Source organism: Protopterus annectens, chromosome 2.part0, assembly GCF_019279795.1.
Source record: "Protopterus annectens isolate FY-2018-M chromosome 2.part0, PAN1.0, whole genome shotgun sequence".
NCBI lineage: Eukaryota > Metazoa > Chordata > Ceratodontiformes > Protopteridae > Protopterus > Protopterus annectens.
Window position 1 is genome coordinate 1265965464 of NC_056728.1, and position 18513 is coordinate 1265983976.

The 18513-nt window shown below is 40.3% G+C and overlaps 1 protein-coding gene across 1 annotated transcript in view; it reads left to right on the forward strand.

The window, feature by feature from the left end:
* LOC122793438 (RNA exonuclease 1 homolog) overlaps window positions 1–18513 on the forward strand; it is a 1054392-nt gene that overhangs the window by 392617 nt on the left and 643262 nt on the right. The window contains exon 7 of the mRNA XM_044061436.1: window positions 8807–8938. Coding sequence (XP_043917371.1) covers window positions 8807–8938 — 132 coding nt within the window. The remainder of the gene's footprint in view (window positions 1–8806; window positions 8939–18513) is intronic.

Below are 18513 nucleotides of genomic sequence, written 5' to 3' on the forward strand. Positions count from 1 at the left end.
GCAGTCTTCCAGGATAAGTATTGTAATTCTGCTGTTGCTGCTGGTTCGAAAGGAGGAAGAGTCAGTTTTTCTAGCACAAAGTTCAAGTCCCATGCTGGCAATGGAGGTTTCCTGGGAGGTTTTACATTTTTAATTCCTCTCAGAAACTGTCTGAGCAGAGGATGCGAGAAGACAGGAGGATCCAAGCTGTATTCTGCTGAAATAGCTGATGCATGTATCTTGATGGAAGAGTAGGACAGGCCTGTATGGAAGAGCTCCGCCAAGTACTCCAGGATGTTGGCTATGTTCACCAGTATCACATCTTGCCCCTTTGCAGTACTCCAGATGAGATATCTTTTCCATTTTGCTGCATAATTCTTTCTTGTTGAAGGTCTACGAGCCTCCAGGATTATGTTTTTAACCCTTTGGGATAAATTTGGGTTAATTGCTGTTATGTAATGTTCCAGGCAGTTAGCTGCAGAGTTTTTAGGTTTGGATGCAGGATGTTGTAGTTGTTCTGTGTTAGCAGTAATGGGATCAGGGGCAGTGTCCATATTTGTTCCGGGACATGCTCCTCAGCAGTGGATACCAATGTTGTCTTGGCCAGTCTGGGGCTATCAGAATGATCCTCGGACGTTCCTCTTTGATCTTCAGAAGCACCTTGTGCATCAAAGGAAGTGGTGGGAATGCGCTGTCAGGCTTTTCCAACTGAAAGATAGGAGTCCACCTTCCAAGCAAGTGGGTGGTAAGTCCTTGTGCAGAATTTCTTCAACTGGTGATTGAATGGGGATGCAAACAAGTCTATTTGTGGTAATCCCCATTCTCTTGTGATGGTTTTGAAGATGTCCGGATGCAGCATCCATTCGTGGGCATCTGTTGTAGTTCTGCTTAATATGTCTGCTAGAATGTTTTCCTTCCTTGTACATAAATTGCCTGTAACTGAATGTTGTAGCTCAGAGCCACATCCCATAGGTCCAGTGCCAGCCGGCATAGAGGGTATGAGTGTGTGCCTCCCTGTTTGTTGATGTACCACATAACTGTGGTGTTGTCTGTCCTTATCAACTGGCCTTCTTGGAGAAAAGGTCTGAATGCCTGGATTGCCAATTTTACTGCCATCATTTCTTTTAGATTTATGTGCAGATGCAGCTGGTCTTGAGTCCATAGGCCTTGAATGCACTTGCCCATCATGTGTGCCCCCAACCGAGGTCTGAGGCATCTGTCGTGATGGTTTGTCTTGGTTGACTTTTGCAGAAGGGCAATCCTGTGTTTGATTGGCAGGCCTGAGCCCACCATAGGAACTCTTGCTTCAGGCATGGGATCATTGGAATTTTGGTTTCTAGGCTGTGCTTGTGCTGGGACCACAAATTCTTTAGGTACCACTGTAGCTTTCTCATATGCAGCCTGGCATGAGGGACCAGTATTATGCAGGATGCCATGAAGCCTAGAGCTTGTAGCACTTTTCTTGCAGTTAGATGGTTCTGCTTTGTTAATGCCAAGAAGTAGAGAGGAAGTTGCTCTTTCTTTTCTGTAGTTAGAAATGCCATTTGTTTTGATGTGTCCAGTTCTGCACCCAGAAAGGTTATTCTTTGGGATGGAATCAGCCTTGACTTTTTGTATTGACTGTATATCCCAGGGCTTGCAGCAGGTAGATGACTCTTTGTAAGTCTTCTGTTAGTTTGTTTTTGTTGTCCGCTTGTATCAGGCAGTCGTCCAGGTAGGGATAGATTTGAATCCCCTGAAGTCTGCAATGAGCGATTACTGATGCCAGGCATTTCGTGAACACTCTGGGCGCAGTAGATAAGCCAAAGGGCAATGCTGAGAATTGATAATGCTCTGATCCTGCAAGAAATCTGAGGTATCTTCTGCAAATTGGTCTTATGGGGACGTGCAGGTATGCCTCCTTGAGATCTAGAGTTACCAGCCAAGACTCCTTGCCCAGCATGGGAAGAAGCTGCTGTAGGGTCAGCATTTTGAATTTTGGAACAATGAGGAATGTGTTTAAAGCGGACAGGTCTAGAATAGGCCTCCATTTGTTTCTTTTCTTGGTACCAGGAAGAGTCTGGAGTAAAATCCCTTCCCTTGTTCCATAGATGGTACCTTTTCCACAGCTCTCATTCTTAATAATTGAGATATTTGTTTTAGAGCTTCTGTCCTTTGAGTAGGTGGTAGGTTTGGCATTCCTCTCTTTCCTGGTAGAGTATGGAAATGGAATCTGTAACCTTGGTCTATAGTTTGCAAAATCCTTTTTTCTCTTGTAATGCAGTGCCAGTTTCTTGAAAATAAGGTTAGCTTTCCGCCTAAGGGTGCTTCTAGTTGTTCCCTGGTATGTGCCACGCCAAGTCACTGTGATTGAGTTGTTGTAGTGGTGGTGGCTGTATCCGTGCCTCGGTTGTTACCCTGCCACTGGCGACCCCTGTAGGCACCCCTGGATTGGTTTCTGCCTCTAGAGCGCCTATTCCTGCCTCTTTGTGCCTTAGAGGAGTCCGGAAAGGACCAATTCTTGGAGGTCCAGTTCCTGCTAAATCTTGGAGGTTGAACTTGTAAGAAATCTTTCACTGTTTGCACAGATTTTGCTTTCTCTTCCATCTTTTTAGTACCTGCTGTGCAGGGGAACCAAATAAATTGACCTTGTCCATAGGTGCATCCAAAAGCTTAGATTTGGCATGGTCTGGTAATGCCTGTTCTTTCAACCATGCATGCCTCCTGATAACTGTGCCAGTCATGGCTGATCTAAAGGAAGCCTCCAGTGCATCATAGCCACATTTTAAAGAATGGTTACTAACCTGCTGTATGTTATGTACCATTTCTTGAACATACTTTTATCTAAAGATTCTTCAGAGGACAGCTTTTTAGTCAACTGGTCAAGCATAAACTCTTGATATTGAATCATATGAAATTGGCAGTTCAAAGCTCTAGCTGACAAAGTAGCAGAGGTGTAAACTTTTTACCCCATCTCTCTAAGGACCTGGATTCCCTTTCAGAGGGGGGTTTTAGAAGAAGTAGCTGCTACAGCTTTAGGACCCTGGGAGATAGTCTCTGGATCTGCAAAAGGAGCCTTATATAAGTGGTGATGAGTGTCCGGGACCCTGTAGTACCTATCGGGCTTAGCAGGGCTGGAGGTAAAGAATCAGGAGCAGTGCAAGCATCATTAAATGCATCATCAACAACAGAAAGAACTGGAGGTATAGCTAAAGGCCTATGCTGTGGCAAATGTAGAAAGGTCCTAGGCCTCTTTCTAGTGTCTGAGAAATCTTGGCCGTGCCACTGAAATTGGTCCCTCATAGCATGCAAGGTTTCCCAAAGGAAAATTCCTCAGGAGGAGAGGCTGAAGGATGGACTCCTCAGCATCAGAGTCTTCGTAAGGAGAATAAGAAGCCTCAGGAGGGTCTGTATGTTCTGAGTCATCAGAGGAATCATCTGTGGATACTGGCTCAGGGGGCTCTGCTCTAGGCCTCTTTTCTGGAGGAGGGAGAGAGGCCCTGTCTGGATGAGGATGGGCTCCACGAATTAAAGAGATGAGATCCTCAGCCAAAGAAAGCATATGGGAGCTGGTGCTGGGCCTGTGAGAGGGGGGCTTGGCAGGCACAGGTTTTGATGCTTTGGCTGCTTTAGCCCTGGCAAAGGCCTTAATAGACATAGCTGGAGGAGGCCTAGCAGCTCCACGTGCAGGGGTAGAAATATCCAGGGGAATGGTGTCTGATAAATCCTGTGAAACCGCAACAGAAGGTTGGTTTTCAGAAGCCGTTTCTACCAGGTTAGAAGAGGCCTTGGTAGAAGGCAAGTTATCGGCTGAAGAAAGAACCGCTTGCTCGGTTTCGGCCGAAACCGAGATACTCGTGGTTTGCTTAACCGCGAGTGTCGGTCCTTTTCTTTGCGTTTTTTGGTTATTTGCGTAGTTGGAGGATCCGACGGCATAATGTAGGCAAAATTGGAGCCGAAAATCTGTTCAGCAAAGTCCGATCGACGTCTAAGCGTCCGTCGGTTAAAAGAAGCACAGGCTAGACAAGCTGCTACGTCGTGGTCTGGGCCTAAACAATGTATGCAATAGGAGTGGAAATCTTTATGAGGTATTTGTTTCCCACAAGATAAACAGTTATTAACTTTCTCTGACATCGGCTGAGGCAAGAAAGAGTCCCCGTCTTCGAAGTAGTATTCGGTAGTAGTAATCTCTGGATCTGACTGACCGGCACTTGCGAACAGCTTCAGAAAGACTGGGGAAAATGGCGTCGGCTGATGCCTTTATACCCGAATAACTGCCGCAATGACGTCGGGTGAAGTGCGACACCAGCCGAAGCCAGACCCAGACTTTGGAATCAGGGCTGCCTGACGACAGGACAACCCATTTGTAAAGACTGCAGATGCATCCTTGAAGGACATCAAAGGTGATTCACTAGTCTGAGCAACTTTTTTTTTCATCCCAGGACTTTGGGTTTAACTGTTTCTAAGCAAACTTTCTCATAAGGCCATTTCCTTTTGTTATTATTTTCATGGCAAATATCTTTTCTTTGTCTGTAAAGGCACTCTTTGCCAGGGCAGTTGCCTCATCCGGTGCCTTTTTCAAGGATTTGAACACCTTCCATCACCGAGGCTGCTACTTTGTCCTCTGTCATTCTTTTACTTAACATTATAAAATAAATGTTATTTCCAGAGCCAGTGCAGGTTTTGCCAGGGCTATTCTGCATGGGTTTGTTGAGGGCTGTTCTGTGCCTTCCTCCTTTCAGTGTCCTCCTTAGCTCTTGTACTATTCCCTTATGTTAAGAATACTGCAACAGTGATGTGGAATGACATAGTGCAGTTGTGTAAAATCTTACCATAACAGTAGACGTCCTTCTCTTCACTGTTGCAGTATTCTGTCCCTCCTTCCTTCCCTCCCCCTCTTTCCTAGCCTTTAACCTGTACATAAGGGATTTCCTGCCAAGGATAGCCTAGTGTCCAGCTGGTATATCAGAGCCTTTAGATCCTGTAGGCACCATGTCACTTGTATGCTTCCCACATAAGGAGCAGAGCATAAAGGTAATGTACAGATGGAAAAACCTGGAACTGAATTGCTCCAGGAGGAAAACTGTACCTCAGGGACAAGAGAACATTTACATCCAGAAGAAAAAAAGGACTTAAGGAAAAAGAGGTACTTGCATATTAATGCAACCAGAACCAAATTGTTTCGTAATTCAGCAAATTATATTAATGCAATAAAAAGATGTGTTAATTGATTGCCATGTGTTCTTACTATGTAACTTGTTAACTTACTAAAAGCACAGAAAATGATATCCACTTTATTGATGTGCTGTCTCACTGTCAGTGTCCAATTATTACAGAACAGGCAAAATCCTTAGAACACTGGCTATTTAAAAGTTAAATAACATGGCTGTGAAGATTAAAAATGTAATGATTTTTAAATGCCGTTAGACTTGTTAGCAATGATGATGATGTCAGTCTCCCATTTAAGTCCTGCGGTAACATGTATTTAATAGACAGTAGTCGTCACATTGCTGAAACTGTGGATGAATACTGGCTTCAATTCATGCACCTGTGCTGTGCAACACATAAGACACCCAGGTTGTCGTACATTGGTGACGGAATTGCTACTTTACATACAACAAACATGGCCTGTTGTACTTCCTTTAGAAAGTATCGCATTCTACGTTTTTTTTTTCAGTAACAAAATCCCTTATTATGCAAATAACATTTGCAAAATATGTACACATTTAGCAAAGTATAATTTCATTGCATGGGTTGTAATCTTTGGAACAGAAATCAATAATTTGCCAAGTATGAAACATTTCTTTTCTGGTTGCGTTAATACACAAGTACCCCATTTTCCTAGAGTCCTTTTTTCTTCTGGATGTACATGTTCTCTTTTGTCCCTGAGTGTACTGTTTTCCTCCTGGAGCAATTCATTTCTGGGTTTTTGCATTTGTGCACCACCTTTATGCCCTGCACCTTGTGCAGGGAGCATACATGTGACATATGGCGTCTACAGGATCTAAAGGCTATGGTATACTGGCTGGACATTGAGCTATCCTTGGCAGGAAATCCTTTATGTAAAGAATATTGCAACAGTGAAGAGAAAAACATGTACTGCTATGATATGGTTTTACACAACTGTACTTTCTGTTTAAAAACAGAGCTCCTCTTTCCTACCTCATTAATATTAAATGCCTAACAATTCTAGTTTAGTTCTGTTACTGGTCTGGCAAATGTCCAGGATTTCAGCTTATTGAATTTCTGTCTAGTAATGTTGGTTAAACATTCCAACAAGAAATACTTATTTATGTGAAATTTGATAATGGGCTGGTGAATTTACTCATCAGCCTTAACCTGGACTCCTGAGGAGCAAAGTAAATAATACAGTAAAAAAATTAAAATGAATCATACAAATAACAAAAGTGCCTACAAAAAGTAATTACAAATAAAAAAGGGGTTACCAAGAAACAGCGATATTAACAATATTTCAAGATATGTGACAATGTGTACCATATTTATAGTGTTCACAGAGTGGAGTTAATGATATCTTTATGTAGTACTTGTAAATACTTGTAAGTTGAATCTGCAACTTACATTCACATTAATTATTATTTTTTAGTTGATCTGCGTTAGAAAAACTTGAATAGGCATATATAGGGTCACCAAAATTCTGTATGGGTTAATAACATCTGCAGTTTTATTGTTTGGGTTAATATAGTGCCCTAACATTTGTATAACATTAAATTAACGAAGGCAAATACGTATTCATTTATGCAAAATGGGTGTAACTCTGAATCTCAAAATATATTTTGTAGCGTTTAAGTATGTAGCATTTTTTGTGATCTCTTGCTTTGTGTTTAGTGATTCAAAAACAAACCTGTGTTGTCATTTGGTAGCATGGGCTGTCAGAGGACTTTTAGGACCATATTTGATACTATAAAGCTTAAATGAATCTTAATGGAATGCTTTTGTTGAAAGAACATTTTCTCGGAAATTTGACTGGCTTTAATACAGAGACGTGCTGAGATGTTTAAAATTTGGGAGTAGGGGGCTTGTTCATTATCTAATGAGGTGAGAGTGTCTACCCATCAGTACCTGCATGACCTATTGGTGGCAGCTGAATCTGTAACTAACTTGTTTGTTTTTGCAGCAGTGTTTTGTTGACTGTAACAAAACACTGTTTCCAAAAGCTTGTGTGGCAAGCCTGACTTTAATCAGTAATCTGACTCATGATGATGACAGGATAGGAGGGCTGATCTTACTTGCGGTCATAAACCCTTTCCCCTCTCTGGTTGTTTCTGTGTGTATCCTACTTGTGTGTGTTTTTTTCATTTTCCAATCAATATTCTTCCTTTTTTTTTTTGTTTTTTCTTTTTTCCTGTTAGGTATTTGGTTGGCCTGCATGGCCTTTCAGACATGCATGTTTTCCACCACTTACTTTCCATGAAATTCAGTGTTTTTTCTAGTTTCTCCCACAGCTGGTTGACCTTGGCTGTTAGGGATTGTTCATTGTCTGTAAGAGTAATTTTATTACTTGCCAGGAAAAAGGCTTAAAGTTGTGCCTTCTCCGAGATTCTTGTCATCTCTTAATTTGGGTGCAGTTTTCTCAACATCTGCTTGACCTTAGATGATGGAGATTACCCACTGCACCCACTTCATTATCACTGTTAGGGCTTAGAACAGTGTTGCACCCTAATTTACTGATGCACTGATTGTAGTATATTTTCAGTATCTCTTTCATAATGATGCTGCACCCTCCATTCTTGTGTTCCAGGTGGTCATCTGCATGTACTTTTCAACACACATATATATACTGTATATGGTTTTTGGGTTCATTGGGAGTTAGCATGCTGAGAAGTCTGAGAGGTTGCTGTGTATCCTAGTCTTCTTCCAGGAGCCAGCCATATTGCAACTATATCTCACACTCTTCCCTTGTGATGTAAGACCAGGTCATTGGCTGCTCTAGCCAGTGCTGGGATAGCTGAGTATTCTTGGATTACTAAAAGCACAGATGAATACCTTTCCTCTGAGCTGGTGGATTGGCTCTTGGATCTTGTTGCATAAATTCTTTCACATTTTCCCCACATTCACTGTTGTGGTTTTTTTTTTTCTGTATCTGTTTCCCTCAACTAACTTTGCATTTTAGAGTACTTTTGGAGAAGATTCCGATTTTAAAATGTCAATTTTAGCTTGTATTTTATATTTACAGTGAGTATTCATAGCCAGCTTTATCTTATTTCCAAGTTCATGCTGATGTAATGCCTTTTTATGAATGTCTCTGCAAAATTCATCTGTTCATCCCAAGTGCATTCAATTTAAGCACCTGAAACAAAACTTTGGGATGAGACCATTGATACACAAAACAACTGATAGTTTAAACAAAAAATTACTGTATGTGTAGATTGAAGCAATGCCTGGAGAGCTGGCAGCATTACAAAGTGGATTTGAGTCCCTCCTTCTGTTGCAGGTTGAGCTGCTATGGAGTCTGTAGAGAGATTTGGAAAATCATTTTTAAGACTTAACCACCATCATGGTAGCTGCTTAAAAAATATCTGCATTTTGGAGGTGTGCATTGCTGGATTCTGGGAAAAAAAGGTGTTTTTCCAGGAAGAGCACACTATATGCAGCTGTTATGCACTGGATTGTGGGGATGCTTGTGTTTTAAACTCCATGTTTTAGATGACTAATCTAGCTGTTGTAAATATTAGACTATGTCTACATTTTTTAAACCTCTAATGATAAAATAATGGGGCTTATCTTGCACTGTTTAATGGAAAAATCTAATGACTGCAATAGTTGTTAAAACAGTAAGTAATGGAAGGAGTATCATCATAAAATGTACCTTAATGTTTTTGTTGCACAGAATATTGTTAGACGAAGACCATTGTCTGCAGATCCAGGATCCAAAATACCATATGATACAAGACAAAGATATGTGAATTTCTTTGCTGAAGAATACTTAAAGATTTCAACTGTGCAGGAGGCCTTCGACAAGGTATTTGGATGATTAGACACACACACGTGTGTGTATGATTTCAGAATCTTTATTTTTTTGATAAATGACTTTTAAGATTTGCTAGTGTTTTAAAAGTTCTCCAGCAACTTGGCCATCTTTAAGATTGGAATGCATTGTGTGTAAGATAACTGGTAAATTGAACATATCATGTATTTGCCCCGTCTTGTAGTGAAGTTGAAACATTTTTACACTATATTTTATTTCATGTGAGTGCTCAACTGATTTGTTGCCATTGTATTCAGCTACCTTCTAATAATAGGGAACGTCTTTCAGCATCCCTACATTTCAGTCTGACAAGAAGCTGCATCTTTATGATACTCAGAAGAATTTTAGACACTGATTTCATTAAAATCAAAGCTATTATCTTAGTGAGCATAACCATGCTAGTCAACATTTATGCTACCTTTACTATAGAAAAAATCCCATGTAACATTGCAATTTTCCATTCTGCCTTCATCTTTGTGCATTAAGAATGGGGGTAATTGGTCTTTTAGTATTAGGTATGCAAGTGATTGTGTCACCAGTGTTCCCTGCCAACAAGTTCCTGTACAAGAAATAAACATGGACTGTCTTTGAAACCTTACTTGCAGCGAGTAATGCCATAGGAATGACAGGAGCCCAACCTGTTAATCAACTAAAGAAAATTACTGTTTGTGAGTGCATTTAAAAAAAAAAAAAGCGCTGTTCACTCTCGCTCATTCCAGTATGTGGTGATAATAAAACTCATTTTAGATTTGACCAAACAGTTTTATTCTAATTCCAAGAGGCTGTTTGGTTCAAAAAAATCCAGAGCCAGGAAACAGTCTACCGAAATAAAGCACAAGTCAAAAGGCTTAAACCACCAAATAGCGTAGAATCAATTTAATTTCCGCTTTCGTCAGAAGACTTCATCAGAATACATAGTTACAAGAAATGAACATCCTTAAATAACAATTCAATAAATCAATCAACCAATTAATTTAAAAATCTAAAAACATTTAAAGTGCAACTGCATATTAAATAAACAAAGGAGCAATGTTGTCTTTATTAATACCTAACTTACCGTTCTTTAAAAAACATTTGATGTTAATAATCCCATTTAAACCAGGATACTTGTCAGATTTTAAACGAATCTGCCACAAAGCTTCCCTTTGCTCAACAAAATTTCTGAAGTCTCCCCCCATCAAGTCAGATTTACAAACTTCGAGAATAGAAAATAAACATTTTTTAAAATTACTACAAACTACAGAATGTTTAAATAGTGCGTTAGTTTCGTCATGTGTCTCATTTTGGATTTGACCAAACAGTTTTATTCTAATTCCAAGAGGCTGTTTGGTTCATCCTTGGTTCAGTCAGTTGCGCTTCATAGGCCATTCCAGATGAAACTTTGATGATTTGATGAGATCAGCTAAATAAACAAGATAATATGGGTATATTCACAATCCATTTCCCTGCCTCATAAACAAGAATGCCCCCTGAGATTCGCTCAACTGCACTGAAATAATTAAGCACAATCAACAGGTAGCCATATGCACCCTTCGCTGACACGTACTCCGTTCTTCCATTCCAAAAATGTCAGACCTGCCCAAACGTTCATGACTTCACCATATTATTTTTATGTCCTGGTGGTACAGTAGGTTTAGTTTCTTGCTTGCCCTTGTTGCAGCAGCTATGGTCTCATTTACTGTTATATTATTCAAACATTCCTGATGGTTATTGGTGTTTTTTTGATAAGTGGGTAGTGAAGAATCCATCCTCATAATTTCTTTTCCTTTTGTAGTTCAGACTTTTCTCATTACATGGTACCACGTGATGTCTGTCTGCATGATTTTATCATGTGCAGGTGTGCAGTGATTGTACTCTTAGTTAAGCCAACATGCATATTTCAGCTCATTGGTAGTCAGACCACCTAAGTTATCCAAGTATTATAACTGCATCAAACCTTTTGATGTTGCTGAGGTAACCTGTCCTTCAGGACCTTCTGTCAGAGGATCAGTACTAGGGGTATCTAGTCTGCAGATCATCATTAACCCTTTTTTCCCCTTTTTCTACATGGGGTTGGAGTATTGTCAACTGTCACCATCTCTGTCTATTCAGAGCAACTCTCCTACCTTCTTCAACACTGTTGCCTGACTTTTGCAGGTGGTTTCTCTCAGAATCCTTCCACCATATTGTCTGCATGTATCACTCAGGAATTAAAAAAAATGTTCTGTTTAGACTGCAAATAAAAGTCCGTGTTCTTGTGGGAGAAGTATCTATCTACCCTTTCTTCAGTCTTATAAGATTTTCATCATCACTTTGTCATTTTGAAGGGTAAGAGTCATGTAGCTCAAGTGTTCTGTAGGTCCCTAATTGGTGCATGAAACATTTACACATAACTGATTCCAGTGGATTTCTACAGTTGTTGGAACATCAGTTGCTTCAAATCTTCCATCAGTTTGGGTTTCTTTTTGCCAATTTATTGGCATATCCTCACTGTTTCTGTTTTTTCAGGAACTTCAGTATCCAATATGTTTGTAGTAAGTGATTGTAAATGTCAATTTAACTACTTGTCATCATGATTTGTGGCTGTTTGAGAAATGTCTTAAATATAATTTCCTTTTTTAGCAAGGATTATGATTTCCCGTTTTTGCATTGTCTTGGATATGTGTGTGCGCCATTAGTTTCTCAGATCTTAGGAAGATTTGTTTTCCTTATTTGTGATACTATGGAAAAAGTGAAGTTGAGGAAATCAACACAGACTAGAATTTGTCAAATTGTAAAAGTTCTTAGCAGGAATTAATAGTTTTCATCTTACAGCTGTGAGAAGAGCACTAGTCTTAATTATTTACACATACTTGAAAATTGTCATGTGCTAAGGAATACAGCTTATCATCTTTGGCATTTTTATTACATGACATAAGCAGCACCTTCATGAGACATCACTATTTACACTGGTACCTCAAAGTCAGTCAGACCATGGTAATTTTTTTCCCTGTAGTCTTTTTTATTTTCCTTTGTGATCATTGACTGTCAAGCCTACCTGTATCAGTCTGTCCATTCATTTCATTACCACTGGAGAATCCTCCTTATGAGAATGAAAGCCTACTGGTGGAGCTATTTATCCAGACAGCTATGGAGGTATTTTTGCCCTCACTGGCATCCCAGCAATTGAGGGTATTTCTATACCGTATATCACACTACAGTGGAAGAAATTAATTTCTTAACCTCAGTGTATGGTGATCACAATACAGTGAGGTTAGGAAATTAACATTTTTCCACTGTAGTGCGATCTTGGAGTTGGTATATTTAATTTATGGGGGGTGTGGGGGGTGCAGTAGGGCTTGCCCCCCTGTAGAAATGTAGTAGAAAGTTTGTTAGGTGGTGTTATAGGTGAAGGGGGTGTTATTTACATGTGCTTTGTAGTTTTCAGTGTTATGAAGCACACTTTTAAAGTTCTGAGTTTTCATTGTTTTTGGGATTTTGATGTTTTGGTATTAATGTTTTGAATTTCAGTGTTTTGAAGTAGACCCAGATATATATAAGGGAGGGGAAATGCAGTTTAAGTTCTTTTGGGAGTGTTGTGAGGGTGAGATGTGACCAGAACATAACCACGTTATATATGAATAATGTAGCAGAGGAAGGTACAGAAGGTCAAGAAGTAGTTTGACAATGACAGAGGTTAAGAGGGTTCCAGAATAGAGCTTTGTGGCGACACCTTTTCTGAGATTAGCTGAGGAAGGAGGAGTCAGGATTGGACCTTTGACAGTAAAGTGTCTGTTAGTTTTGGAACCACAGATTGGTATCTGGAATAACTCCTATTTCAAGCAGGTGGTTTAAGAGAAATTTGTGACCTACTAAAGCAAATGTTGTGGCAGAATCAATAAAAATGGTGTCTGTAAGCAGGTATTTGTTCATGCCCAGAATGATTTCATCTGCATGTGACCAAAGTGCTGTCATTGTACTGCGTTTGCATGAAAGAAGATTGCATTTGCTGATGTATGCTGCTAGTTTTGTACAGTTGAGTTTCTCTAGGATTTTTTCTTAGGGTGTAACGTAAACTGTTAATTGATTTATAGATTCGTAGATTGTTACTAGGTTAATGACCCTGGAGGCTTTTTAAGCCTAGCCCAGATTTCCCAATAGGGTAATGGTGTCCTGTATCCAAGCAGGACATTTATCCTTTGACTAGATTAGTCCTATTAGGCTAGTGGTCTGTCTACGGGGGAAACCCAAAGTGGTATTCCTGCTAATTGGGGTAATTTGGCCAGGACATCTGGAAATTTTCCCTACTCTTTTAGTAAGTGCCCTGGGAGCTTTTACATTCACTTGAGCTTCCACCAACTTCGTTTGGAACCTTGTTTTTTAATTCTCATGTGAAGGACAATACACACTGGAGTGCAGCAACTCTCCCCCCATGATGCTCTGCAGTGTCAGTAATCAAATCACTTGTGGAAATAGAACTCCCCAGCCTTCTCGTCTTCCAGCACTTCCAGATGAGTATGGAACCTGTTCACATTTAGTCTCTGCAATAGTTTGTGAACCAGGGATGTATGCTGTCTGATCCGGGGTGTGGGGGGAGGGCAGTCTATACAGATATCATTTTATAATTCTTTTGAATCCTTTACAAATGGAAGCATTGTCTTTTGTATGTGTAATTCTTTATTTACATTTGTTTACCGGGTACTGTCTAACTGGGCCAGGAGCCTGTTTTCAGCAGAGACCCAGGGAGAAGAGCTCCACCAAGTCTTTGACAGAAAAGCAGCAGTGGAAAATACAGTGGAGTATCACATACGTGTTAGAGGTGAATACAAATACAGAAATATTTCATTACAAGGAGGCCAGTTCACAAAAGAGTATGCAAGTCATTATAGCAAGAGTAAACAAACATTTTGTTTAGATATTTTAGATTAGAAGAAGAGAAACAGACCAATAATAACTTGTTGTCTCATAGAGTGCAAGTTGGTATGTGTATGAAAGTTGACCTAGTTAGAGTAGGAGAGATTAAGTGGATGTAATTAGGCTGGAACTGTACAGGAGCATAGCCAGTGATTAGTGAGAGGTGTTTTTAGGAGTAGTTTGAATTTTTGACTGAATGGATTTTTTAGAATGTGTTGGGTTAGTAATTTCCAGGTATTGGATATATTATTAGATTAAAGGGAGTCTCCATAGTAGTTATGGAATTTAGTTACCTTTAGAATTAACTTGCCAGATAAACAAAGGGGCCTGAGGTTTGTGAACTAGGTCAATAAGAGTAGGATAGAAGTTTGGTTTATGGATGATACTGTGGGCAGTGGTTAGTTGGTTGAGAGATAGTAGATTGAGCCGTTCAATCCAGTTGAGTTGAAGTGCGGTACAGTGATGACATTTATGGGGTTGGTGTACAGCAAACTATTTTTGTTATAGCAGGTCACTAGGTTATTCAAACTGGACTTGTGCAGGTTGGTAAAGATATGTGAGCAATAGAGGAGGGTGGATAGTAGGTGGGATCTGGCTCTGGGGAGTCTGGCATTGTTGGTTAGGTATGGTTTGGACTTGCAGAGTGAGCCAAGGTTAATGTGGACTTTAATTGTTAGTGATATATGTTTATCGAATTTTAGACAGTCCTCTATTACAATTTAGAAGCTTAGTTTGATTGACTGGTTCAGTTTTTGTGTTATTAGAGGAGTAGATGGTGAGGGGGTGGGTGGGTTATTTTTAGCTTTTTTATTATAGAAGACCATTAGCTTAGTTTTGTTTGGATTGAGTATGAGTTGATGGTCGGAGAGAGGTAGTATTTTTGTGTGTTGGAGATAATTTTGTACTTTTTCCTGTAATTCCTGAGGTAAGGGGGTAGAGGGATATTGAATGACAGAGGCTACTTGAGTGGAAGTACTGATGTTGGTAAATATGATGAAGAGGAGAGGTCCGAGGATGGAGCCTTGGGGGACTCCAGCAGAGATGGGTGGAAGGGAGGAAGAGTTATTTTGCCATTTGGTAGACTCCTGTCTGTTAGAAAGGTAGCTGTGAAACCAAGTCAGGGATGCTGTACTGAGGTTATATGTTGCTAGTTTAAGACTTATTTGGTGGGATACTGTATCGAAAGTTTTGGACATATCGAAAATTGTTGAGACAAGTTGGCCTTCAAGTTTGAGGAGCTTTACAATGTCAGTGAAACTTATAAGTGCAGTATTAGTACTATGCTTAGGTCAGAAACAGTGTTGAGAATTGGATAAGAGGTTAAGGAAATGGTCAAGGAGTTGGTGGCGAATGCCTTTTTCTAAGACTTTGGCTAGGAGAGAGAGAATGGCAATGGGTCAACAGTTTGAGAAGTCTGTAGAGGGACCGCCTTTCTGTAGGGGGATGATGCGTGATATTTTCCAGAGGAGTGGTATGTATTCAGAGATGGAGCAGTTGATTAGTACAGAAATAGGATAGGAGATGAAAGTAGCACCTAGTTTTAGAAATTGATTGGGGAGTTGATTGACTGCAGGAGTAGAGGGTTTTAATTTGGTTAGGAGCTTTTTTTATGTAACTAGTTTGTCTAGTTTGTATGGGCTTAATAGAGAATGAGTTAGGGTTAGCTACAGTACAAGTGGGTACTGTTAGGGCGGAGTTAAAATTATTGTTTGAGGGAGGTTATTCAGTTGATAAAGTGAGTATTGAATTGGGAAGCTAGACACTCAGAGGTATGTTTGGTAGATGGTGCTGAGGTAGAAGGTTTTTCCATTGTTTAGGAGATAATTAATACTTTGCCAAATTTTTGGGAGGGTTGTGAGAGTTGTCCTGGTGTTTTTGTTGGCATGCTTGGAAGTATGATTTTTTTTTTTGTCGTTAATTTGTTTCTTGGCTTGATTTCTTAGTTGTAGGTATGAAGTGAGGTTAACTTTGTTTTTGGAACTTTGGTTTGAATATGATAGGGGTGTCGACCTGTTTCCTAAGAAGAAAGGTTGGGGAATGGTCACTGTGTGTTTGGAAGGCAGCCTGCTTGGTAACCTAGGTTGGGCTTATTTGTTAGTATCCAGTCTAGTACTGATCGTTTTTTGGAATGTTTATTGATGCGAGTGGGAAAATTAATAATTTGAGAGAAAGTGTAGAGGTTGATAAAGTTGGAGAGTTTATCAGAGGATTTGGTCTGATGTAGAGTGACAGAGGCAATCAGTTTTAGTATGAGAGACCAGGTCAGTATGTATGGTAGTTACACCCTGTTAAACCTGTTTAAAGTATACTACAAGACTGTCATTCTGTATAATATGACAAAAATTAAATTCCAGTTTGACATCCACCCCATCCCTGGTCCACACCCCCACACCCTTCCTTCCCCAACCATGTCAACATCCCAGCCCTAACAAACCCCTAGAGAACATACTACCAACCACCACCCCTCCCCCCACTTCCAAAAACCAACACCTTGGACCTAGTCTTTATAAACTTTAACCTCTGCAGTATTGTAAACAAAATCTAAGACTTCCATGCAACCCTTAACACCTACTTACCAGACATTGCAGTAATAGCAGAAACCTGGTTAAAGCCTCACATTAATGAGAGGAAAATTATTACAAATGGATACAACATAATTAGATTAGACAGACCAAGCAAAAGAGGTGGTGGTGTCGCCATTATGTATAAAGACACACACAAACTGGAGTTATTGAACTGTGCCCTTCCTGACCTACCCAACTCCGAAATCCTAACTACATGCCTGGTTATAAACCCCAACAAAACTATTATCATTACCACCCATCTACCCTGGCAACAAACCCTACCCATAATTGAAAATCTTCTCACCTGGGCATCATCTAATTTTAGCCAGGAAACCATTATCCTAGGAGACTTCAACCTAGATTGGCACTCCTGCAACTCCGACAACCATCCCAATTTCCTAAACCTCTTCAGTTTCACCCAAACCATATCCTGTCCCACCAGGGTAGGTAAATGCTCAAAAAAGCAGTCCACTCTGGATTGAATACTGACTAACAAACCCAATCTAGGTTACTTAGCAGGATGCCTTCCAGACTCCCTCAGTGACCACTCACCTACCTTCCTGTATAGAAAACAAGTTCAGACTCAAACCAACATAATATATAAATATGTCCATTACAAGAAAAATTTCTCCCCCTCCACTTTCAACCTTCTACTTCAGCAAAGTAACTGGTTACCTCTTACAAACCTTCCACTTGATCAGACAGTCCTTTACTTCAACAATACCTTCCTCAAAATACTTAATCTAGCACCCACTAGAAAAATAACTGAAGATACCATAGCACTTCTGAAGTAAAGAGACAGGGCATAGTCAACTTATCACACCACCAAAAACAAAACAAACCACACAACATGCCAACAGCTGTGTAACCAGGCTTAAAAGACAGATAAAACCAGGCAAGCAAAACTGCTTCTTTTCAGATCAACTAACCCACGAATATAACCCCCCAAAAATTTGGCAAATCATAAACAATCTTCTCAATCCAGGCTATACCCCAACCCCCACCTGCCACCTCCAAGGTGAGTGACCCAGTAGCTACGCAATCTAATACCCACTTTATTAGCTCAATCACATGATCTCACTAATCAACCTCTCACTGTACCCTTGGCCTCTTCGGACTCCCCCACCCCCTTCCCTTTCAACTCTATCCAAGCTAGCTACATAAAATCACTCTTCTCCAAACTCAGACCCTGCTGTCTAGCTGCTGATCTACTGCCTAACGAATTCCTTAAAATTTCTGACCCCTTAATTGGCTATCCCATATCAATCCTCATTAACTGCTCAGTCTCTGAACAATATGTACCCTATCTATGGAAAATATCTCATATCATTCCCCTACACAAAGGTGGGGCCCCTCTTAAGCATATAACTACCATACAATAGCCATCCTCTCCCCTCTAGCCAAAATGTTAGAGAAATGCATCCACGCCCAGCTCCTCACCCACCTCCTTAATCACAACCTCCTCTCCCCCACACAACACGGCTTTAGGCCAAAACACAGTACCAGCACTGCCCTACTGTCTTTTACAAACACCATTCAAGATCTCATAAACAGAGGCCAATTGGCCTCATCCATATTCCTAGACGTGTCAAAAGCCTTTGACACCTTCTCCCACCAAATCCTACTAATTAAACTCTCCTCCCATGACCTCAACACATCAGCTCTGTCCTTGTTCCATAGTTACCTCTTTAAACCTCAGCAAGCTACCAAATGGGATAACACCCTGCCCCCCCCTTCTACCCATAACTGTTGATGTACATCAAGGATCCATACTTGGCCCCCTTCTCTTTACAATTTTTACTAACAACCTCAGCTCTGCTACTCGGCTAGCCTCCATTGTCCGGTATGCTGACGACTCTACAGAAGTCTGCACAGCCCCCCCCCAAGATTTACAAACAAAAATGCAAACTTCTTTCAAAGATATAGAAAACTACCTCACAAACCATCAACTCGTACTAAACCCAAACAAAACCAAATTAATTGTTTTTAATTATAACAAACCCAAAACATGTCTGACCCCAATTTCATTTCTATCCACAAATGAAACCAAAATAGTACCCACTAAGCAAACCAAACTTCTAGGTGTCTCAATTGATGAAAACCTAAGGTTTGATACCCACATATCCCTCACCA